This window comes from Geospiza fortis, unplaced genomic scaffold, assembly GCF_000277835.1.
Source record: "Geospiza fortis unplaced genomic scaffold, GeoFor_1.0 scaffold206, whole genome shotgun sequence".
NCBI classification, from domain to species: Eukaryota; Metazoa; Chordata; class Aves; order Passeriformes; family Thraupidae; genus Geospiza; species Geospiza fortis.
Genome location: NW_005054311.1, coordinates 1,522,117 through 1,547,792, shown reverse-complemented (window position 1 = coordinate 1,547,792; position 25,676 = coordinate 1,522,117). Strand labels below are relative to the sequence as shown.

General features: G+C 38.7%; 1 protein-coding gene across 1 annotated transcript in view; it reads right to left on the bottom strand.

Annotated features, from left to right (window-relative positions):
- Positions 1 to 25,676, bottom strand: part of FHOD3 (formin homology 2 domain containing 3) — a 334,937-nt gene that overhangs the window by 109,863 nt on the left and 199,398 nt on the right. Inside the window, exons 7-9 of the mRNA XM_031055632.1 lie at positions 12,610 to 12,721; positions 5,821 to 5,915; positions 1,572 to 1,715 (exon numbers count right to left, since the gene is read on the bottom strand). Coding sequence (XP_030911492.1) covers positions 1,572 to 1,715; positions 5,821 to 5,915; positions 12,610 to 12,721 — 351 coding nt within the window. The remainder of the gene's footprint in view (positions 1 to 1,571; positions 1,716 to 5,820; positions 5,916 to 12,609; positions 12,722 to 25,676) is intronic.

Sequence of the window (25,676 nt, the reverse complement as noted above, 5' to 3'; positions counted from 1 at the left end):
TCTTTATATCCTTCCAAAATGCTTAGGCGAAGATTTGGTTTTAGTGAAGTTAACAGGAAAAAACTCCATGCATTGACTGATTCAACACTTCTTCATGTTCAGACATGACACTTGTAGTGATTAAGTGGAAGTTACCATCTAGAGTGTGCTGGAATTAGCAGAGGACTAAATCATGGGTGCAATGCCAAATATCTCAAACTGCTGCATGCTCCTGATGTGCCAGTGTGAACTACCTCTAATAGAAACTACCTCTAATAGAAACATGAGGAGAGAGATTCCTGGCAGAAACAACGTAGTATCGAGTGGCTCTCATCTGAAATGCAGCCTAACATCTAAATAATCATTGTATGAGAAAGATCCACTCAAATGGGCAGAGGTACAGAAAGGGTGAGGTGTGCCATCAGAAGAATGCCTATCTTCTTGTTTCTATTAGTCTTGTTACTCTGGTAATTCTTACAAGAAGTTTTTAAAAAAACAAAGAGGGAAGTGAGATATCTCTGCTTGGGGTGTAAAATCTGTTTCTGTGAGAAAAAACAGATTTTTCAGGTAAAAAACAGGATTGGCAGATAAAAGAAAGAACCTGCATAGACATGTTTAATTTTAATTTGGTCATCAAGAAACAGCTGGCACCTAACTAAGTCAACTGCTAATTCTGTAAGTATGTCTTTCAGTAGGTGCAGCATGCACAAAAAAAAAAAATCCATCCTTTTAAGATTAATCACTATATTTTTAAAAGGGTGTTATAAGATGATGCCTCCAATGATAGAAAAAGAAAGAACACTATTGAGCCCTCTCATTCTCTTGTTCTTCCTAGAAATTGCTGCGTATAAAGCTTAACTCTGCTAGTTAGTGAAGTGGCATGGGAGTAGAATTGATGGAGAAAATTGAGACTTAAATCTATTAAATCCTTCGCTGGACTTAGGCAGCGATGAAGTAATTTAACTTTGTCATATGAGAACACTAATTCACATTTACATTACAACTTCAGCCTAAACCTCCTAGCTCCAACACTTCCCAAAATCTGAAAAAAGGCTAATTATTAAGAAACTGGATTTCCTACCCCTACATATAAATGCTTCAGAAGTAGTTATTTTATACCTAGGTGGTAAATGTGGAGTCACTCATTACTCCATTGCTGCAAACTGCATAGGATCTGGTCCAGCGTAAACTCTTAAACATGGACTTGCTGGATATTCAGTTGCAGAACAAGTGGTACTTGTGAAGTTGAGCTCAGCTGAACCTTTTTGATGAGCTGAATACTTTTGCACATGGGAAGAACTTCTACTTGCTTCAGCATGTGCAACTAGCAGTTGCAGAAAGGAGGCTAGTAAATGTGCTGGTTTGCCTTGGACTATGCCCCAGCTTTAATACAAAATGCCTTTGCATTAAAGGCAGCTATGTGCCATAGCAGGTTACATATACAAATGTGTACAATACTTACAGCAACCAGATGTTTTTCTTTTAAAATAGGAGACATAACCAAATTTCACCTAGGTTACATTCCCCCCCTCCTCTCAGCTTTGAAGTTTGCACAAGCTGTAAGATGCATAAAACAGGGCATGTTATGTTACCTCATAAATGTTAAATTGCTCAACTAAGTCCAAGTCTGTTCCTTTCTTGTTCAAGTGTCTCTGTGAAATAGCTTCGATGCCTAGCTCTTCCAGACAGTCCACCACATCGTAGAAAGAGTCTTGATCTGGCAATCCTGACAGCGTCTAAGAATCAAAGGAAAAACATTTAAGTCTGTTTGTTTTGAAAAGAATTAAACAAAGGATTTTAAAAGTGGGTGGCAAGTGGCGCTATGTATGATTTCAATAAAGTAAAACCCATGATGTGGGATCAGAAACACCAATAGAAAATAAAAAACAAGTGGCACAGCTTTTAACAAACAACTCTCTGCACTGTGTAGAAAAATGAATAATTGGCAAAACAAATCAATGTTGTTATTTTATACAAAAAAGTATGGAAAATGTAGATCTTTAAAATGCACAGTTGGATTCTTTCTGCCTGCATTCAAGTGAAGACTTAAAGAACAGAGAATGTTAAACCATCAAACACAGGGATAAAAGCAAAGAGGGAGGAAAAAAACCCAAAATGCTTAGCTAAAAGAGTAAAACTCAATTCCTACTGATTCTTTTAAGTTTAGCCTTAAGAAGAAAAAGTCCAATGCACAGCTGTGTGATGTCAGGATAGCAAGAAATATCCTGCACCATGTGCCCACTGTCCTCCACACCTGCAGCAACAGTCATCTTGCCTGAGCACAAATTGGTTGGTACAGAGATAGTGACTCCTCTGCTCCCTTTCAAATTAAAAAGTCTTATTAAAGTTACACTGACTCCTTAATTCCTATTCCAGCTTGCTACTGATTCCTAGTCAGCTTGTGCAGACTTTTTACTGCTCCTTATGCATGATGCAGAAAGACTAATCCTGCACATGTTGAGCAGAAACTACTGAACACACCATGCCACCTACCTGCTGGGCAAGGACATCCCTCGCCACAGGAACCAGTCTATGCAGAGCTGCTGCTGCAAAATACCTGAGAGTGCAGGCTGGAAGCAACACAGTTTTTTTGGATTAGCTCATCAGAGAGAAGTTTGCTCTGAAGTAGTTTCCTCTCTCCCATTCAATTAGCTAAGTAATTTATCTATATTCCCAGCAGAGGAGGAACAGAGCAAGGCAAAGAGATGCAAAACCCAGGCCCTCTCCAAGGAGCGTTACATCATCTCATGCCTGGGATGAACTGTGCTTTGTGAATGCTGTTTTTCTGGAGCCCATCTTTTCCAAGGTGGCTCTGAGCGTCAGAGTGCAGAAAACAGGAGCCCCTCTGGGCTGCCTCCCTACACCAAGAACCTTTACATTCAGAAAAATGGGTCTGGATTACATGACTAATGAGAGAGAAACGGGCAGCTGACATAGCTGTCTTGTTAAAGCACCTCTTTCCTGTGATGTAAGCCACTGAAATATATGCACCAACAAAGTACATTTTAATTTATTTTTTTTCTAATTAAACACAACACAGCAACATTTTCTTCTTCAGTCATTACAGGATTATTAATTGGTGAAATCCACCACAACAGGAATTCTTAGCACAAAGATCAATTAAGTGTTAAGGTTATATATTCAGGCTTTAATTAGAAATTTCTCTCTTTCCAGGACAGCATTTAAACCTCTGTTTAGAACCCACTGAAGACTATGAAACTAAAACCTCCTGAACAGTGCTGAAAACAGGTACCACATTTATTTTGTTCCTTCCTAAACTGACACCTAGCATTGACTAAAAATCTTAGGATTCAGCAAATGAAGTTCTCACACTGCACATTCAGTGGAACTTTAACTTGGATGTGGAAATATTATCATAGAAAACTGTTTAACTATGAGGCTTTCAGTTGCAAATGAAAGACATGGACAGCAACTATTCTGACCAAAATGCCTTCATGCACAGTAGGATGTGATGTTTTATCTGCAAAACGGTGGAGGAAAAGTCAAATCTTCTGAGCATTTACATCCTAAAATAACAGGAAATTATCTTAATGTTGATATGCAGATCACCCACCTTCAAGTACAGCTTTTTTAAAATCCAGGGTAAGACAAGCTGTAGACTGGAAAAACAGCAGCATAAGGTAGCATTTACTGGCAACTGCTGCTGTCAGCAGCCTTTTATTGGTTATAATTTTCAATCACACAGCAGTATAAATCCAATTTTCACTGCATGTTGTTGACCAGAACTGGACAACTGAACTCTCCAGTATAGAAATAAAATATTTTTCCTTTGCACTGTTTGTCATTGAACTCACAGATCCGCTTTCAGAGCCTAAAGCATATCAAATTCAATTTCTAACTACTCCAAGAAAAATAACAAAGGTTATATTGGAACTCTGCATATCCAGAAGTATCTGCACTGGGATCACTCTCATCTAAGAAATTCATTAATGCCTAAATCCTCACCAATTAAGAGAGCGTTAATAAAATATTGGCATAACTAAATTGGTTAAGCATCAACAAAAGAGAGGGAGAGGATAAAAGGACTGGAGTGATTCTTATGTCTGGGCAGATATGTTTTCTGCTCTGGAGCAGGAAGGAACAAAGTCTGTAAATGGATACACGGAGAAAGAAAAAAGAGTATAGACATGCTTCCTTAAGACAAATCCTTCATGAGGACTCTGCTCGCACTGAAACCTTTGACATTTCCTTGTCTAGAGAAGCTGAAACCATCTGAGCCGTCTTTGTATTCTCTTTGGGGTAAAAAATTACAACTGTTACATACTGCTTGCTGTTTTCTCTATAATCATGAAAAATATCCCATTAAAAACATCATAAAGCTTCCCATAAGCCAGATCATAATTATAAGTGTAGATTTGTGGGATTCCTCTCTTCCTTGATCTTTGTAACTGCCTTGCTCCTTTGACTGTGACATGCTTTTTCTTTTTGTGTGTTTTTAAAGAACTACCTCCTCCTAAAAATAGCTTTAATGTACTGAAAAACTCAGACTAAAGGAATCAACTGCAGGATAATAAAAGCATCAGCAGGGAAAACCTTTGAGGAAGTCAAACACCAGGTAGGTTACAACTGTGCAAATGATGAAGAGAACTATCTCAGAACGAGGAATCAGTACACAAAACAAAGTGTAAAGCAGAGACATTAATGACTAGTCACCTTGGCTTTAATAGCAGCTACAGACAGAAGCATATATCACTGGTGATACTTTTCAGAAAGAGTACAGCAGTAAGGTAAGGTGGTCTTTTAAACTCAAGAGGAACCTTACTACTGTGGAATCAGGAGCAAAGGTGACTCTAAGCATAAGTACAGTAAGATCAGTAATACCACCAGGAGAGCTTAGTCTCCCCTCAGACATATTTGCTGGAAAATATCTGCCATTAAGAAATAATTTTATTAAAAAAAAGAAAAAAAAAAAAAACTAACAAAAACCCAAACAAAAAAACAACCCACTATTCCAATCATGTAGCCAAGAGCCCAATAAACTGGCAGCTTGGTGTATAACCCCCACGAACAAACTCAGCATCTTCAAGTGAATACAATGAGTCATAATAATATTTCCTAATACTCTGCCCTATTAAGTATAACCATAAACCACACAATTATTTTGTTTGCCAAGAGTATGCTGGCTTTCTGTGCTCTTAAAAAAATTAAAACTAATCTTTAGTTTTAGTACTCCCTCCCCCTACAATTTGTCTATGACTAGATGCTGATTTTTAAGGAATTTACAATTATAAATTTCTAACTTTCAAGAACTTTCCATTTTCTCCCTCCCAATAGCATAAGCCAATATTTCAGAAAATATTTGACTTTACTGCAAAACTATGACTTATAAATCCAGTCACCAAAAAATATAAGGAAAGCAGTAAAAATGTAACCTTACTTACACCTGTTAAATTCATCATATTTATATCACAGCGAAAACAAAATAAAAAAATTAAACTCTATGAACTAGAAAACTGTGCATGACACAAGCCTTTGTGAGCATGTGATCTTTTCACCAGCACTTGCTTTCCGGCTCCCCTCGGATAATCTGTTGAGTTACTTTGTTGTATTTTCCTTCAGCACAGCATTGTCAGCGCTGGGAGAGGAGCCATGTCAGACCACAATTCCACACAACATCTACCAAAATAACACCTCTGCTCCCGGCTGCTGCCTCTGGGTGGTTGCAGCACAAGTAACAGGAGTGTGCTGATTGATTACAGCTTGTCCTGCAACTTCTCTGTGACAGGTCTCTTCCATCACATACTCTCAACAGGGAAGTTCATTACACAATTGAAAACGCTGATATTAACTGCACCAGTCATGCTAACAAAGTAAACAAACCTTGTTAACCAAAGTCATTGCATAAACCAGTAGTTCCGTATCAACCCCATCCTTCTCCTCCAGGATCTCCATGATGTTGGACCATGGCTTGGCTCCTAGAGGAAAAGCAGAAACTTTGGTTATGGTGATCAAAATGGAAAGCTACATAAAAACCTTCTACTTATCCACAAAGTAGCACAAACTGCAATATGTGGCCAGGTGAAAGCTCAAGCAGAAAGATCCAGCTTTGTCTATAGTCTCTCCTGATCCCCTGAGAGCAAAGTTAATGTAGACAGTGAAAACTACAGTCCAGCCTGTTGCAGGGACATAAAATATGGCAGGTGGACTCTCTACAAAGACACCAACTTCTCTCCCTTGAAGGGAGCATAGCACAGTGTCCTTTGTTAGCACAGGGTGACTGACACCAAAATTCTAAAAATCAGGTGACAGGCAGCCTATCATAGGTTCACATAGGCTTTGATAAATCTTCAGCAGAGACCTACGTGCTGTGCTTTCAGTGTGCCTGCTGCTCCTATTTCTAGTGCTATTGCCGAGTTGTGCTGCATTAAGGTAAGGCAGGTTAACAAAACATTGTGGCAGAGAAGCAGTTTTCTCAAATTACAGGCTATATGTCTTGGACAAAAGAAATGATCAATGAGGGAAAAGATTTTTGCTGTGGCTTGTTCTCAAAATACTTTAATAGGAAACCCACCTACAGAACTTTCAGATATGATTCTCTCATTTTCCACTACGAAAGGTCAAAATTTGTGCTTTTAGTTACTTGCTTGATTTGCATGTTGATTTGAATGTACATATTTCTCTGACACCTAAACCCTAAGGATTTAGTGAGTTATTGTGCTAAAAATATCAGGCAAGCAACACACTACCCAGACTCAGCCTCTTGCATGAAAGGTAGCTTATAAAACTGTCCTATCTCACTTGACTGAATGGCAAGATGGCTGTATGTACCAAATTTTATCTAGGGAAACTGAAATAAATAATGAAAGACTGCAATTCAGTGTTTTGTTTGGAGTGAAGTTAAAGGTGAGGAGGACTAAGCAGAGAGCTAACGTTAGCCTCAAAATACACTCAAATCAACTACACAACATAATTGTGACAGTCTTTCAGTTTCAGAGGGAGATATGCAGAGTATTTCAACAGTCCACATCCCCTGAACACTATAAAGATAATAATCAGGCAGATTATTGAGTATAATCAGGCAGAAAAATGCAAACATGCCATCACAGCCACCTGTCACTGACTGATCAGCCACCCCAAGGTCTAAACTCTGTATTGCCCTGTAACAGCCCTTGCTTATTAAAGATGGTATCAGATAGGTACCCTGCTACACAGACATAAAATCTCTGCTAACCAAGGATCTGCATTTTCAAGGCAATGGCAGTGCACTGCATGGAAAAACCTGTCTAAAAGTGAATGTGCAGACAGCAGTATTTCTCCTTTTTTTTTCTCCCCCCTCAGACAGTTTCTGATCTTTACTACATAGTCACGGCTTTTTTATCTTAAGCAAAATCAAAGGAGGAAGGGGATTCACTCTCAGATCTCCAGATGTATCTATATGCATTCCTAATTAAATACTAATTCAAATGCAATCTGTAATGAAAATACACTAGACACCTCTTTACCAGATTCTCTATATTGCCAGACATTTTGTGCAATATGTGTTCAAAAGTCATGTGGAACAAATCACTACAAAAATGTTTTCCTGTGGTTTTCAGTGAAAAAATGAAAAATGGAAGGAAATAGGAAAGAGAAACAAAATGGGGAAACCATGCAAGTCTGACTCACAATAATGCCATTTGGAAAAAACAGTGAGTTGATAACAACATAAAAACATAATTATTTAATCCACTGAATTATTCTGCAAGAGTCCTTTGTTATTGCAGGCAGGTTCTACTCTTATTGGAACAATCCTGGTTTATTTTTTGGGCAGCACCCATGTGTTTTTTTTTTCTTTTGTTCCCTGAATCTCTCAATAATTCTTCATTATCATAAAATAATAATTTCATGGTCACCTTGCTGTTTTCCTGCAAGGACGATATATAATATTCTTCTAGCAATGCTACTATTTTATTTCAGAATAGAATTTTTAAAAAATATTGTTGATTGGACACACCTGCTAGTAAGGCAGCCCTGTAACAGCTCATCTGTCTTTCAAAGGCTTTCTTTATGCTTCTGCTACTAAACTTCCAAAATATAGGCTTAAATTCCAAATTCTTCATCTATCCCCTAACTACAGTCAAAAGGAGGCAGTACTATCAATAACTTTGACAGAGCTATTCCAATTTGTATCAGGTTAAACCTTTATTTCAAATGTCATTTCCTCCATTATGATCTCAGTCTGAACAGCCAAGAAGTGAACGTGGAAATAGCTGTAAGGCCATCTACTACCCACCCAGAGTAAGGCAGTTCTTCTGTGGAAGTTGCACCATGAGCTTACTGCCTTGCTGTCCTTGGGTTAATATTCTTGCACATATATAATGAGAATCTGTAGTTTCCAACCTATGATCCATACAGCATGGGACATACACAGATCCAGCTCAGCTCCCCCTTTCAGAGCTCGCCCTTCCAGAACCTGTGCAGTCCAGCATGCTTAAAGCGAAAAGAGACTTGTTCAAACTAAGATCATACTGAAGAAAACTGCATTTGAAAATAAAGGTTTCATCTTGTACATATTGGAGTAGCTCTGCCAAAGTCATTGATAGTACTGCCTCCTCTTGATTCTAGTTAGGGAACAGGTGAATGTCTTCCTTCACAGATCCAGATGTAGAAAAATGATAATCTAGAAGACTGATGATATAGAATCCAGTGATTTTTCTGGGAGCAGATGGGGATGTTTCTACAAAGTTATGACTTTCATAAAAGACTTTGTGGCAACATCAATGGGAGTGATGAAATAGGCTCAGTGAAGTGAAGCACCAGAGATTGAGTTTTGTGTGTTTTCCTGCCTCCTAATGGGTAAAATGAGAACTGCTTGACTGCCCTTTAGGGGCTTGTCACTTGGAAAAGCTCTTTGTCACAGCTATTCTGATGGGGAGGCTGCAGTCTCAACTCTGATGCTACCTGCAGTGTTATGAGTAACCATGCATGGTGTATAGACAAAGAACAATGAGGCTGCAACAATTAAGCAAATATTAAATTAATTCAGTCTCTTTTCAGAATGACATTGCCTATTGTTTTAAGTCCCAGTCTTTTCTCAGTTTCCTCTTTGAATGTTTTTACATATTTATTTGTATGCTTTTGTTCATGTCATACACAAAACCTTGACATTAGAACTACAGAACTGCTGCACAGTTTGTATAAAGCATGAAATATCTTGCACAAGGGCAGAACCATGCATGAGAACTGCCACCAGCTTAGAGAGTGTCTGTCTCCAGCAGCTATAGGCTGGAAAGGTAGTGATACTTTTGTAAAGACCTTGACATCTTGTACTTCTGGCTATTTATATTTGAATGAACTTATATCTTTCCATCATACCTACAGTGTATGAGTTAATTTAGTGGAATCTAACTATGAATGAAATTGCAGGAAAAGCAAAGAACAGATAATGAGGGCCATTTGGCTCTAATCTCTATCCTAAAATATGATTGTGATAAAGAAGCCCTAGACAGCAGCGTACAATGCCAGCTCCACTTCCCAGAGCCTTTGCAATCTTATGCTTAAACTTAAAAGAGACCAAATTCCTCTAGAGTTCTGAAACAAAAAGCATCGGAGAAGGGAGGAGCTAAATGGAAGTGTAAGGAGAAGCAAATTCCTACATGACGAAGGCCATGCAGTCATTCATTCGAGGCTTGTACCTCAGAGTAAAGCCAGTACTTCCATGGATCTCTGCACTCCAGCTTGCATATGGATGTATTCACACATAGAAACCACAGCTGGGATCACTTTGAAACCAGGCTGAGTTAATATGGGGTTCTAGAAGTTAATCATGTGTGCTACACATGTTGAAGAATTATGTCATATCTCATCACCTTGTATGTACATGAAACATCGAACTTTTATCAAAGCAGCGCTGAACTTAATTACATACCTGCAAGATTTATGACAATGGTTCAAGAAAAGGCATATTGCTTTTTTCTCCTTTTCTGCTTCGTTTCATCAGTCATTAAAAGCAGGTACTTCTCATTTATAGGCCACTAATTAAACATTATAAATTAAAAGATAGCATATGCACATCTAAAAGTGAAGGGCTTTGACATTGTATCCCACAGCATTCTTCTGGAGAAACTGGCTGCTCATGGCTTGCGTGGGTGCACTGTTCACTGGGCAGAAAACTGACTGGATGGTTGGCCTAGAGAGTGGTAGTGCCTGGAGTTCAGTTCAGCTGGCAGATGATCACTCTTAGGGTCCCCCAGGGCTCAATGTTGGGGCCACTCCCGTTTAATATCATTACCAATGACCTGGATGAGGGGACTGAGGGCACCCTCAAGTCAGTTTGCAGGTGACACCAAGTTAGATGGGAGTGTTGATCTGCTGAAGGGCAACAAATCCCTTCAGGGGAATCTGGACAGGGAAGATCAATGGGACAAGGCCAGTTGTATGACAATCAGCAAGGTCCTGGTGCTTGGGTCACAACAGCCCCGTGCAGCGCTGGGGCAGAGCAGCTGGAAAGCAGCCTGTCAGAAAAGGACCTGGAGTGCTGGTCAACAGCAGCTGAACTTGAGCCAGGTGGCCAAGAAAGCCAAATGGCATCCTAGCCTGTATCAGGAATAGTGTGGACAGCAGCACCAGGGAAGTTATTGTCTCTTTGTACTTGGCACTGGTGAGGCCTCCTCTTGAATCCTGTGTTCAGTTTTGGCCCTTCACTGCAAGAAAGATGTTGAGGTACTGGAGTGTGTCCAGAGAAACACAATGAAGATGGTGAAGGGTCTGGAGCACAAGCCTTATGAAGAGTGACTGAAGGAGCTGGGGTTCTTTAGCTTGGAGAAAAAGAGGCTCAGGGGAACCTTACTTCTCTCTACAACTCCTGAAATGAAGCTGCAGCCAGGTGAGGGTTGTCCTCTTTTCCTGGTTAACAAATGACAGAATGAGAGGAAATTACCCCAGGTTGCATCAAGGGAGGTTTAGGTTGGCTATTAGGAAGAATTGTTTTCACCAAAAGGGTTGTCAGTTTCTGGAACAGGCTGCCCAGGGAAGTGGTGGAGTCACAATCTCCAGAGGTATTTAAAGGACATGCAGATGCAGCACTGAGGGACATGGTTTAGTGATGAACCTGGCAGTGCTGTGTTAATGGTTTGACTCAGTGGTCTTAAAAGTCTTTTCCAACCAAAATGACTCTGTGACTATTATATTCATGACCTAAAAAGCGAACTATATATAAAATCAGAAAAAAAAATCTCTTAAGGAGCTAAGAAAAACTGCTTCACGAAAATTATTTTAAAAAATAGGAAAAATGAAAAACTGGGTATTTGAGTTAAGGTATTTGCAAGAGTTCATAAAATAATCTACTAAAGCACAGGTACTAGAATTCCTGTAAAACCTCTCATTATGCTCTTAACATATGCTCATCTAACTGCATCAGTTTTTTCAAGTCTTGTGTTGTCACTTAAGTTGTTTTATTACTTTGGAGCATTTAAATGATTGCCTAAGACTGCTTTACAGACAGAGAAGGGAATTCTTTGTTTCTCACTTTTCTTTAATAATGACCTTACTAACACGTTAGTAGATATAGGGCATTTTGAATTCATTGAGAATGCCAGTGAGCTCAGAAAGCTGATGAAATATTAAGAATGAAAAAAGGAGTCACAGTGCTTACAGGTACATGAATATTATAATCATATTTATACTTATGGCATTGTAAGGTTTACTGCTTTTAATTTAAAACAGAAAGCCAACTTGCAGAATTTGCTGTTTTGAATTGCCCCTGCTGACTTCCTTGCTATAAGAGCTAATTTGGGTTTTTTCTTTTCAACCCATTCTGATAACTGAAAGCAAAATCTGGCTCCTTTTTCCTATTTCTGGCACCACCTTTCTCCCCAGCCCCCAACATTTTCTTGTTTCACTTTTACCGTATCAAGTCTCAGACAAGTTGAGTATGGAGGCAGTTGCTCCACAGAAGGAAGCTTGCTTTCAACCTCCATGTTTGAGACCACAACAATGGATCTCCTAACCTCAAAAACTCTCCTTGAGGCAAAGGAATGTTTTGCATCAAGAGAGAATGCCCCAGGAGCTTAGTGATGGCTTTGTGGGAAGAACAAGAAAGAACCATTTTTGTTCTATTTATTTGTAAAAAATACAGTATACATATTCAAGTATTTTTCATGAGCCTGAAGGGTAACAGATTTCATAGTATAATATCTGCTCAAGGGCTTTATTTTAATGTAACAACAGATGGTTTCGCTTTTACTATAAAGCCTGTACTATTACTGACCTCGTCTTTCTCTTCAAAGGGATTACACTGATTAGATATCATTTTCTCCTCTAAGTCAGACTGCTGCTTCCCAGAAGGAAGTGGAAAGATGGTCTTGCCCAAAGGAGCCTCTGAGTCAGAAGATACAGGGGGGTGGGTTTACTTAGCATGTGGGTGCAGGGAAAGGGCAATGACTCTGGCACCCCAGGAGGTAATGGAGTTCTTCAGTTTTCACTCTTCACTTTCCCATTATAATTAATTCTTCAAACAACCTTAGATTATAGGAATACTTAAAAATGCTTTATGCTTTTAAGAAATAAAAGGTATATTGGACAAAGCAGGCATCAATGACAGCAACTCTAGGACCACTGAAAGCAGTGATGAAATGCTACCTTGATCTCAGCAGTGCTGGGATGTTGCAACCCCCTGGTAAGGCTACTCACCTCTCTTTTCATCCACAGTGGATACTGCCTGGATCAAAAGTGGTGCGTTGGACTCTGTGTACTCCACAAACACCAGCAGCAGCTTCAGTGCTGTCTTTACCACCAGGCGAAACTGGAAGAAAAGAGTGCGACTTGTCATTCTCCAAACCACAGCATTCCCAGCTGTGGGAAATGACACTGGGCAAGAGGCAAGCCCAGCAGTCCACATCTGGTAGTAACACACAAACAGAAGAGATTAAACTGTGACAGCACTGAAAAAATGGAAGGTAAACAGCTGGCTGAGAATTTCATTCACTGGATAGTGCTCTCCTAGGGAATCCCCAGTAGTCAATGAATGCAAATGAAAGCTTAATACTGCCACAAGTAACAAAAGGGTGAACATCCTACCTCTGCATATTCCCAACATTCCTGCCCAAAGCTTGATGTATGCAGAACTTACTGAGCTAATACAACATATATTTCTTTATTTCTCAACACATTTATTTCCTCCTTCTGCTCTGAGACTTTAATCCTGTCAAAATACTGTATGGTGGGATGATTTCCTCCTTACGCTTTCTTCTCTTATAATGCTACTGTTTAATCCCTAAATTATTATATAGATTGATCTTCACTATTAAACACAACTAGGGAGGAAGCGTGTTTAATCTCCAGCTATCCCATCCTGTCACAAAATGTGTGGTTTACTGGAACATTCTGCCTGCAAGTTTTCAAACTCAGGTTTTTGTACATCCTTAAGAGTGAGTGTTCATCAAAGACTCGGCATTGGTAAAATGGATCTACTAGAATTCAATAGCCAAACTATCAATTTCACCTCAGAGCTCCCACTTCCAGGGAGGATCACTTGACTAAAAGAGCTAAGTTAGAATTTTTAGAAATGATCAAGTATGATTACTTGTCATGATCAGGTATGTGGAAAACCAACTCTTTAATTGAGGGGAGGATTTTTTAACAGGCAGGTCTCTGCATGCTGAGAGGGCTTTTACTGGGGGAATTGATACTGGTTCAAATTTGCTATACTTTCAATCTAAATAATGGATTATTATACAGTTTCTGTCAATATTGACTAATTCCCATTTCCAATTTTTTTTCAAGTCCTCTCAACAAAACTCTCCTAAGAAGCAAAAAAATCATTATTAATAATTTCATAGATGTACACATGGTCACAAGACAGTGACTGTGTCTATATTCTAAAAAAGACTGCAAGTGCAACAGGCATAGACTCAAGCTGCTGTGCTCACACAGCCACTCATGGAGATGTATTGGAGCTCACTTGAAGGTAATGAGCTAAAATGCAGCTTGCTGCTCTTAACACAGTTCAGTGTCAACAGTGATCCCAGCTATTTCCCTAGTTTCTTGGGGTTTACCAATTCATGCAAATGGAGCTTAATGCCTGCAATGGCACTACTAGCAATGCAAAATATTCTGCTGTTGAGTCTAGACTTTTTTCAGGTTTTGTTTTCAAATTGTTGAATTTTAGGGCTGACAGCCAGGAAATCCCAGTGACAAACCTGACCAGGTCCCTTAAGACCCTTGGTTAGTCTAATTTGCAGTTGTACTGCTGCAGTGATACTTCATAGATACATGGGGTAGTCAAATTAAAGGAAATTGAAACCTGATAACACAACAAACACTTCCCCACATTTGCACTGTACATCTGTGTATTTGCCTGTTAAGCCAATAGCATGGAGTTGCTGGTCTGCAGTGACATTTCTCTTAGGAATCAAGTTCAATTGTTTAATAAACATACTGGAAGATTTTCAAAAAGTCTCCACTTTTTTTGTAAAGTTACTTTGTAAACAGGACTTATACCAGATTACTATAAACTATGCTAGCATTAAGACACTTCCCAGATAACCATTTACATCCTACCTACTAATCTGATTAGGTTTTTTTTTCCTTAAAAAGGAAAGCTTGTATATTAATTTTGATGGTTCTTAAAGCCTCAAGCCTCGACCATGTGGTGGCAACGGGATGAATTCTCACAAAAGTGCTGCATGGCAACGTCCCCATAGGTCTCCATTTCACAGCAATCAGCGGGGGACACACCAGGCTTAAGTCTATTTTTGCAAATCTTTTTCCAGGAAGAAGAACCTTTGGCAGTACCTTTGCTCAGATTGTTGCCTGCAGGCCATGGCAGCTGTTGCAAAGAGGAGCTGGTCCCTCTGCACCTGCCACACTGCAAACCCTGAGCAGCCTCAGGGCAGCCCACTGCACTTGCACCAGACCAAGGCTCAAGCTGGCTGATTTCAGGTGCTATCTGTAGGTATCAGCTTCCTGTGCTCAACAAGCTAACAGATGGTTTTGTAAGGAATAAATGCCACTCAGAAGCAGTCCTGGAGAAAAGGAAAGCTATGTTTTGCTTACCATTTACGTCCTAGAAGGACACTCTAAGTTCAGTTCGTCAATCTGCAAATTTTCAGGGCTTATCCAGCTCCTCACAAAAGAGTTAATCAACCCTGGAAGTGGATGTGCTTTCTACTGAAGGTGCATACCATGATTGCTTTCTTCTCACACCACACAAGCACTAGCTTTGAAAAACCTGCATTTAAAACAATGCTGTTTCCTGCTTAACAGAAAATGGCATTTGGGACTCCTGGGGCACTTTTAAGCCTGCCTGCTGCTCTGGACACTTTGGGCAAAGACAAAAGCAAAACACTACAGTCCTAGCCTAAGCTGCACAATGCCTATACTGAGGACTTATCTAGCTACCCATGACCCATACAGTCTTTGTGCTCATCCTGCAGTGCTTTTCTAAACTGCATTAACAGTGCTTCTTGACAGGAGCAGGCAGTCATTGAGCAGCTGCACTGCCCCTAGGAAACTGAAGTTTTCAGCCAGCCAAAGCCCCTCTGAAACATCTGATAGCCTGTCACACCCAGACACAAAAACAGTCCAGAGCCTGAAATACTCACACTAAAACCAGCTCCAATTATCCACTGTGGCACCAAGCAGTCTCTGAAAGGTTTGTTCAGGGATACCTGGCAGGAGGACCCATTTGAAGCACAGGGAATTTTTTTAATGTGGCCTCCAATATGATGTCCAATCTATTATACGCTCCCTTTGTGACCACCTGTGGGCCTAAAGTTCCCATTTGTGAGTAACTATTTGACTGCCAAAGATCCTCACAGCTTCCTATGTGAGTTCCAAAATGTGTTTGCAGGACATAACTTTTCAATTAATTATATAGCTAGATTGCAAATAAAATAACTAAATCTCAAAATCAGAAGATTGTTACACAGGAAAAAACAGCAGCTGTTCACTGATTTTCTTGCTTCCTTTTGCAAAGCCATGGGACTTTTTGCCAGTCACTATCATTTTATTTCACATGATTTACCCAGATGGCATAGCAATAGGAGCAATAGAAACAAGTTTCATATTTCATTCACAAGCTGGTGAATCACTAATAATCTGAATCACTGTTAAAAACTTAATGAAAACTTTTAAGACTGTTTCTGGGATTTTTCTCCTGGTACTCATTTACTATTGAAGAGGGGAACAACTGCTTTCTGAATCTGCTTCAGTAGTCACAGTTTTGTTAAAGCCCATGGGCCAATCACACTTCTACTTCAAACAAGATTAGAAAGGCAAAAAAAGAAATAGATATGCTAGTTCAAAAAAGTCCTGTTACTATCAGTTTGCAAACATTGGTTGTTCTAATTAAACCCAAATTTCAATTTAAATATTGCTGCTTAGTTAAAAAGGAAGGCTCATTGAGGCAATGTGCATACTCACTGGCTTGGTAAAATAATTTTTTAACAGTTCTGAAATGAAATCAGAATTCTTGAATATCCAAACACTGAAGCATCAGAACTTCTATTAAGCTAGAAAATAAAGTTTATGTTGTGTTTTGTATCATGTGCAAGCCAATTTATAGAGAGGAAATGATGTTAGCATCTTCCAGCTAAAGATAAGAACAAGCCAGCAATGTAAAAGGAAGAAGAAAAATTATAAACCTTTTCCCTCTGACTCATTTTACCTTATACAGTGCAGTTTGGCAATCCCTTTCCCTTTTATCTCTTTATATTTAGACAATTACAGACTCAGACAGGGATACCACACAACAGGCTGCAAAACTCATGTCTCATGGAAGGGCTTATCGCAGTTGTTAATCACTTGTCTGGAAAGGCTTTAACCTTTACAAGGAATGTTGTCACAAAGTTCATTGACTTAGAGACCAAAGCAATATTTGTAGAGTTCAGATTGAAACATTCCGGATTCAATTATTATTCTTTTTTAAAAGGAAGAAAGTAAAAAGGAAATTGAATAAAAATATTTTACTTGGGGAGATGTCGCTACTTCAGATTTACACAATTCAAATTTAAAGGAGAAATAGGCATTGAATTTTTAAATAAAGATTTACTACAGCCAAATCCTTTGAAACCTAATTCAGGTGCAGACTTGGATTTACTGTAGGTCAGGTACTCATCCTTTTTTTAGGATACAGCCAGGCAGAGCTGCAGCTAAAGAAACACCCAGTGCAACCAGTGCTCAGCCTGCCTGGGAGAGGTGCACAGGGAAGCTGGAGCCCCTCTCTCTCTTTGGGTGCAAAGATGCCTCCAACTTCAGATCTAGTGCTGCAGGGAGAGCCCATTGACATCCCACCAGCACCTGCAATTCGACTCAATTTCATGTTTTGCAATGAAATAAAATCACCTTCTGTTCACAAAAGGAGGAAAGATCTTCCTAGAATGGAAGGGTTTTTATATATATAACTAAAGATATATATATATTTAAATAAAATACGTTATACATACATACATATATATATATATATATACACACACATATAGTGTATCTATATAAAGCCACTATTTATTATAATAAGCAATAAAAATATAAAACAAATACTAATACTATATGGTAATATTATAATATACAATATTATTATAATATTTTTTCCTTTCTAACAATCAAAAAAAGTAACTATAAATAGTGAGCTTGAGAGAATCTCAGAGTAATAATTTAAGTTGGAATGGCCCTAATAAGATTTTCCTTCTTATCTTAGGTGAAAAAATCCAGCTCCTTTCCTCATATAGCATGTGCTCTACCCCATCTCACCATCATGGTGAGCCTCACTGCACTTGCTCCAGTAGATAAATATCTAACCCCTTACTGAGGAGCCCAACACTGGACTCCTGAACTCCTGATGCTGCCTTATCAGCACCAAAGAGGGAGAGGCACTTCCTTCACCTTGGTGGCTGCACTGCCAGCAGCCCAGCCTGGGATGTGTTTGACCTTCATTCACACAAAGGCACACCATTAATGCCTGCTTCAATTCATGTTCTCTTATTCAGAATAAGTACACAGAATCAAATGGTGTGATGCTTAAAGAACCACCTGTAATTTTCCCAGCTTTTAAGAAGAGAAGGGGTAAGGGCTTTAAGCTGAAAGAGATCATAGTTATACATTAGGAAAAATTCTTCATTGTGAGGGTGGTGAGGCACTGAAAGAGGTTGCCCAGAGAGGTTGTGGATGCTCCATTTCTGGAAATTTTCAGGGCCAGGTTTGATGGGGATTTGAGTAAACTGGTCTAGTGGAAGTAAACCCAATGGCAGAGGAGTTGGAACTACTTGATCTTTAAGGTTCCTTTCAACCCAAACCATTCCATTGTGTGATTTTATGACATCCCACTACTTTTTAAATTAATATTAAATTTTCTGAAATCTCTACAACAATGTTATTCCAGTATTTCACATGCTGTCCACCTGTATTTATGTAAAAGAATGTCTCCACTGCATCCAACATCTTAGTGAACCTTTCCCACATCTGCACTGCAGAAAGCCAAACAAGAGTTCCAGCACTGAGTGCACAAGCAGGAAGAGCCACCTCTGTCTCAGAAGCATACAGGGCTGGCTAAACATTGCAAAGAGCCTTAACAGCTACAGCCAGAGCTTTGGAAACATGAGTGCTTACACAACCCAGACAAGACTGGGGCTTAAAGTGCCAAACAAGCGAGGGGAAAGGCATTAGGGGGTAAAACATTTGAAGCTCTCTAATACTAGGATTTGCAAATGCCTTACAGAACACAGAAACAACCCAAATTCTTTCTAGTCTCTCTCTTGTCCAAAACTGACATTTGAGGTCAGTTACTTCAGTCCAAAAACAGGTGACAAGTCTATTTAGTAATTCAGTTCCTTTTTAATCATAGTTCCTGAAGGCAGGAATGATCACAAGAATGAGATCCTTTTGTGTCACCTATGCCAAGAACTTCCAATCACCCTAATTTTCCATCAGAACTTCAAAACTGCATCTTTAAAGATGGAAAATTTAGAAAATCAAATGACTTACAGAATACCAAACAAAACTTTGTAAATGAGTGTAATCTTCCTTTACCGGAAGGAAGGAAGAATTCATATGTGCTAGGGCTCTAAAAGCTGCTTGATGGACCACAATGAACAGGTGCCAATTCCCCCACTTGCTTTTCAGAGACCCAGCATCTGCCCAAGTCACAGGGTGTGCACAGCACAGGGAGGATCACAAAGCTGGGAGGCAACATTAAATACAGTGTGCACAAAGCATGTGAATAACCCCCATACTAGGTACCGAATACTGTGAACACTTAGGTGTTTTATATCATTAGGAATTTAACTATTAAACAATCTTTTCTGTTTCTGCGGGCTGGTGTACCAATAGAACAAATAAGAATGCATGTGATGCCATATCTATATTTTAAGCAATTTTTACAAGTTTTATATTAAAACAATGCAAGGTTGCATTTTAATAATTCAGCCATTTTTGCTCACATCTTCAAAGAGGGATGCTTAAATAAGGCAAATGAACTGTTGCTAAGGGCTTTGCCAGCTAAGAACTGAAGCTGTGAAAGGAATTAGATTGAGTTGAAAACCCCTATAAGCTTAGATGCAAGATGCTCCAAAATCATCAGTTAAACAACAGTCTGTTTATTCTGAATGCTCCTTTAAGTTTTTTTCCTCCACAGAATGTGTAATGCTAGGAATGGCAGAGAAATACATGAATTTACTATTCTGAAAATGAAATTTCTCAGAACTTTGCAAACATACTGGATAATGATTACATGTTCTGCGCACTGTTACATATGTGGTGTGTATCTGTCATTTATCTGTGGTGAGACTTCTGACATGAAGAGAAAGAAGGTCATTAACAAGAAATTCATCTAGCCTACCAACAAAACACAGGGATGAGCAAATAGTGATTAGTGAATGGTTAACAAGAGAACAAAAAAAGGCTCATGCCTGGAAATTACTATGTACACCATCAATCATGGTCCAGAAGAAGAAGAAGGGGGAAATACAAAAAAACATCTGTGCACAGAAGTAGGCAACTCATACAACAAATCAAAGCCTACTGCAGGTCAAAGTGGCACTCAGATGAATACATGCAGTTCTGATGGGAGCTTTGAAAGAATATGTTTGGGGTAGAAATCAGCCCTGTGTTAAGTCACTTCTAATGAACTACTGATGTAGCTGCATTTCTCTTGCACTAATTGCCACATCAGACAGACATTGTTTGAATAAACCTGAGGCTGCAGTGTTTGGAACAAGACATGAGATGATACAGGGTTTTTTTGAGCATTCCTCTCTCCTCATTTCAGAATATCAATAACAATCGTGAAGAGGTGGGGAAGTGCTTTTCTGCTCCCATAAAGTAGTCTAAAATGAAAATGACTTTTTTTTGTTTTTGTTTTATGACAGGATAAATGAAAGACCATTCACAGCTCTCCAGGACAACACACAAAGTGAGAGCAACCTCATTGTGCTTTTCTGCCCTACAACCAGACCAATCCCCCAGTGTCTCCCACAAGAACTATTCATTGTGTAAAAACTACATGTAATTATTGAGCTAGAAAGGAGGACAGGATAGGACTTGGAGATTATAGGACATAAAAGGATTAAACTTCTTTACCCTCAGGTGACTTCTGAGCTGGTGTCCTTGCACCTTTGTCAGGGGCCCAACCACAGGTCTATTAGGTGTTACACAGTTTTAAATGCCTTTCTATTTGGCTTTTTCAGATATTGCTGAAACAAAAGGGTTTGGTTTCAATCAAAGTTTTAGTTTTTTCCATTGCAAAACACAAACCAAAAATATTTCACTGGAAATTTGCCATCAGCCTGTGTCCAGACTAGGAATTATGCTTCGCTTGTAAAGATTTACACTCAGATTTAATTTTCTTTCTCTCTTTAAATAGTGCAGTTTCATTGTATCATCTGTTGATTCTTTTATTAACCATTCCCAAACACTGGTATCTTTTAGGATTCCGGGAAAATAAACACTATCAGTACCTCTAGCACTGTCTTCTCTGTCTGGATGAAGATTGTGATTGAATTATCTTAAATAAGGTATAAAACACTTAGCTTGAGAGAAACCACAGTAACGTGAGAACCAATTTCTGGTTAGACTCATGCTTGTGTGTAACGTGCTATCAAACATGATAAGGAACAGACCTCTTTATTCTCTTTTTGTCTTCTACAAACATGCACCTTATTTATGTCTAGCCTCAGTTTTCTAGCATTTTCCTGCTATGGATCATACAGTAAGATTGTCTAGTAAAGTCTGTTCCTTTCATTAGATAGAAAAATCTCAGTCGGGTACATGCTAAACTAGCTTTATGCAAAAGCAACAACAGCAATATATTATGATATGTATAAAGTCATTCTAACGCAACTTAGCATCTGGAAACATACTGCCTGACTAGGCCATTTTTTGGTAGTTCCTGCAAATCCATGACCCTAAAGTCTGTAAGTCACAGTCAAACATGATGGGTCTTTAGGAATTAGTCATATGTCTATTAAATAAAATGTGTGCTTCTCATCAGCAGAATAAATTAAAAACAACCTTGTTTCTCTTGAACACTACACTGATGATATGTTCAGCAATTATGCAATAATGAGATTTCATGTTTTGGTAACAGCAAGGTAAGTAGATAATAAACAACAAGATTTGAAGTCATGCAGAATCAGAATTCCATATTAGAAATGAGTTTGGAAACTGAAATGGATCACAAGAATGGGTTTTGTGCGCCTGCATAGGGGAAATATGATTAAGGCCATTTGGCATGTCTTTTTTTTTTTTTTTTTATGACCGAGGAGTTACATGCAGAGCTTTCCCACCAGCCCCCTAAATTGATGTATGATTTTAGCCTTGAACTGTGCTGTCCTCAACAGATGGTCATTGGGCTGAACCTCTGGCAACCGGAAAGGTTTGAGAGATTGGCATTTTCAGCAACTTCTTTTCCTTGGGCAGGGCCAAGTTGATATTTCTTTAACTGTGTTACAAAAAAAAAAAAAATAAAAAGGGAGAGGAAAAGAGTTTTTAATTGCAGATAGCACTTTATCTTCACTCCCTGCTCCGAAATCCCTTTCATATCACATATCCTTTAGCTTTTGTTATACTGCTGAATGACATCTTCGTTTGAAAAAACATCTAATGCAATACAAAGTCACCTTACTCAAGACAAAAGGCAATTAATTTTAAAGAGAGAAAGGATTCAATAACCTATTACTAAGGTATCTCATGCAAAGCATGTAAGGATATGAAAGTCATCTACAATTAATCAAGTAATGCAACAGTTCTGTGATGCACGCAGTGTTTGATCACATTTTATGTACAGAAAAGCTGAAGTATTGTACATTTAAAAGGCAAAGAGAAGATCTAACATTGCATTTTATTTCTTCTTTTAAGCCTCCAAGTAAATATTTGACTAATGTGTGTTTTCAGAAATATTTTAAATTCCAAATTAAGTCTTTAGATTTAAGATCAAATTACTACTGTATAATTTTCTTGAGCGACTAAAAATTACATAGAAGGAAGTTCACTTGCTCCACATCAATTTTCCATAGCAAACTACTTGCTTCCAAGACCCACTCTCTATCATCTGATTTATATAGCTGGTGACCAGAAATTTCCTCATGACAGCAGCAGAGAGGGCTTCACAAGCTTCAGTATGTTTGATATGGGAACTGTGCACAAAGCAGAATATCAAAACTCTAATATCTTCAGGATGTTAATTTTCCTCCTGGCCAATGCAGAGTGGCTCAAGTAGAGCTCAGAGGTCGCCCTGTCCCTGATTGTGAAAGCCATCACCAATAAAATGAATGAATTACAGTCAAAGCCAGAGGAAAACAGAGAAATAACAGAACTATTAGTGTACATTCTCTTGGAGCCTCTTGAAAAATTAAACCCACTGAAACACACAACAGCCATGAGGAGCACAGCATTGTCACCCTCGTTTCCTTAGGCAGCTGTGTTGTCCCTCCCACTGCCCACTTCTGGACTCTTTCCTGTAACTATGAGATCTATCTGCCCACTGCCCTGTCATACTTGACAGTAATGGGGTTATGTTCCTACTCACGTTGAAAAAGGCATTAAAAAAGACCCCAAGTTGGTAATCTCATAAGAGAAGTTTCCAGTCATTTTGAAAGGAACACAGCTAGAAAATTAGTCCTCAGTCCTCAGCCTTCCACCAGCCATGCTGCAGGCTGCCATTTGCACAAAATACAGCAGGCATGGGGGACACAGCATGACTGAGCCACCAAGAGCATGTGGGATGGCAAGAAAAAAGCAAGGAAGAAGGAAAACAAAGATAACAAATTACTTCATTAGTTCTACTGCTTATGAAACAACTTGCTAGAATTAGTGGCCTTGGAAATGTCCTGTTTAAATAATATCAAGGTTGAGTTCAAGGACCTTAGGGGGAAAAACTATTTGAGTTTGCAAGTACAGTGGAAAACTACTCTATTATTATTCTGTGGTTTTCTGCACGTGAAATTTGTTCTTTCAACAGTTTCATTAAAATGTACTCATATTAAATACCCAAACTATGCCTGTGTTTAAATAACTTCGCCTGAAAACAACTGTAAGTTTAATGATATGGTTAGCAGTCCTTTCCTGACACTGTACAATCTTATAGACAACATTTCAACAGCAAAAACACAAAATCATAACAACCTATGAATAAAATATGTGGAAATGGTTGAAGATAGTATGTCAACAAAGATTCCAGATTATAAAATATTACCTATTGCAACATCTTTCTTAAGCAATTCATTGTTAACAGGTTATTCTTTTTAAGCATCCTAAAAAGCAAATGCTAGTGGTTTGAACTACTGAAATGATAAAACTGTTGAAAGAACAAATATCACACATCAAACCATGGGACAAACCCATCACAAGTAATTCTTCTTGAAAGAATATGTAATAAAGTAAAACTAGAGAAGGAATATATATATATATTCCACTTATTAATATAATGATAAAAGCACTATTGTTTCACTGTACATAAAGACTGCAGATTTTTCTCTATTCTCAAACTTCTGAGCATTATCAGGCATAAAAAGTAATTCAGAAGCAGAGGTTTGACTGCAAAACCAGACACACTTATTTACCTTTGGATAACTTGCCAAATAAATTTAATAAATAAAGATACTTTTCCCCCAAAGAGCCGGGGGCCATGTGAACATAACAGAAGTGGTCATATTTCTCCAGCAATCGTCTGTTTGTCTGTCCTAAATCTGGAAGAGGCTGCTATCCTCAAATCCAGTTCTCATTATAAGTCCAGTCCAGATGCTTTTTTTGTAAATTCAAAAAACTTCATGATAAAAACAAAAATGTAACAGACTAGACATTTGTAGCTTCCCCCATTGTGGGAAGGGAGTGGCAGGATACTTCATGGAGCCATTCAAAAACCTGATTTATGGGGACACAAGTCACTGCATATCAGCTAAGACACTGCCTAATTACACAGCCCTAGCAGTGTCACACTATTCGAACTCCCTCCTTTGCCAGAACAGGACAGGGATGAAGATATTCTCAATTTTGGTTTTCATTAGTGCTAGCAAGTATGCAACTTCTGCATACAGGTGGACAATTTTAAGCATATATTATATTATTGTAGGCTTCTTTCAACAGGGATCTTCTATTAAAGTGATAACTATTTTTTTAGAGTTACAAAGCTCAGTGTTGAAAGAAATAATGTAATTCCTCTGTCTCAAGCTACCTCCTTCCTCTGACTTTTATCAACCAAACTCATTACATCCACCCCCAATTTTACATACACATTGAAAATGTGTACGGTTGGTTTTGAATCCCACAAAGGTGAAAGAGCTGGAAAAAGACTCCTCAGGCTCCTGTTTGGATAAGAAAAATAGAATTGTTTCCATACAGCACTTCTGGTGATGTGGCAAAGGCTTACCAATATGGGCTAAACTCTAATCACACTCATGTTCAATTGTGTTCCAAAGGTCTGCAGATTAAATGAAGCTAACTTCAGCTTCACTAACCTCCGTGTCCAGATCCCAACTGCAGTTTGACTAAAAGCAAATTCCTTTGTTGCAACTCATAAAAAAGATCTGGCTTTTACAGTTTTCCTCAAAGTATAAAGCAAACATATGTGGGTACCCCTACAGCAGGAAAAAGAGGAGGAAGTTTGGGTGATTCACTTAAGGGTTGAGCTGGAAGGGATCTCTCTTGAGATCATCTTGTCCAGCTATCTGCAAAGCCACCTACACTTAGTTGTCCAGAATGGTGTCTAGTTTATTAAACGTGGCTAAAAATTAACAGATATAAAAAGCATGAATTTAAAAAATTGTGATTCTTAAATACATATTTTAAACTATTCTTTATTTTTCAAAGCACGACACTTGCAATTTATTTTCTGCCTCTCTCTCACACACCCATACCAGCTCCCAAACACACATATACTGAAAGAGACAAAAAATCCCTAACACTCAAAGCAGTTCCATGTATGTTAAGATTCAAATGCCCATACATATGCCCAAAATGTAGTTCTCAGTTCATCTATCGTGCGAAGACAAGACTTTTTATGCAATGATACCCACGTAGTTCTCTGGACACCAGGAATAGTCTGGGATTACAGTAAAAATCTGTGATACTGTATATTAAATGAATTACATTTTCCCAAGCATTTAAGAGAACACTGAGTGGTTTGCTCAGGAATCTCCAGTGACTCAGGTTTTGTGTCTCAGGTCCTCAGCAGCACCACAGTAACAGCAATGCTCACTCTGGGTCTAGTTTGACAGCAGACAGAAAGGGATAGAAACATGTTTTCTATACAGCAGAATTGGAACATGGAA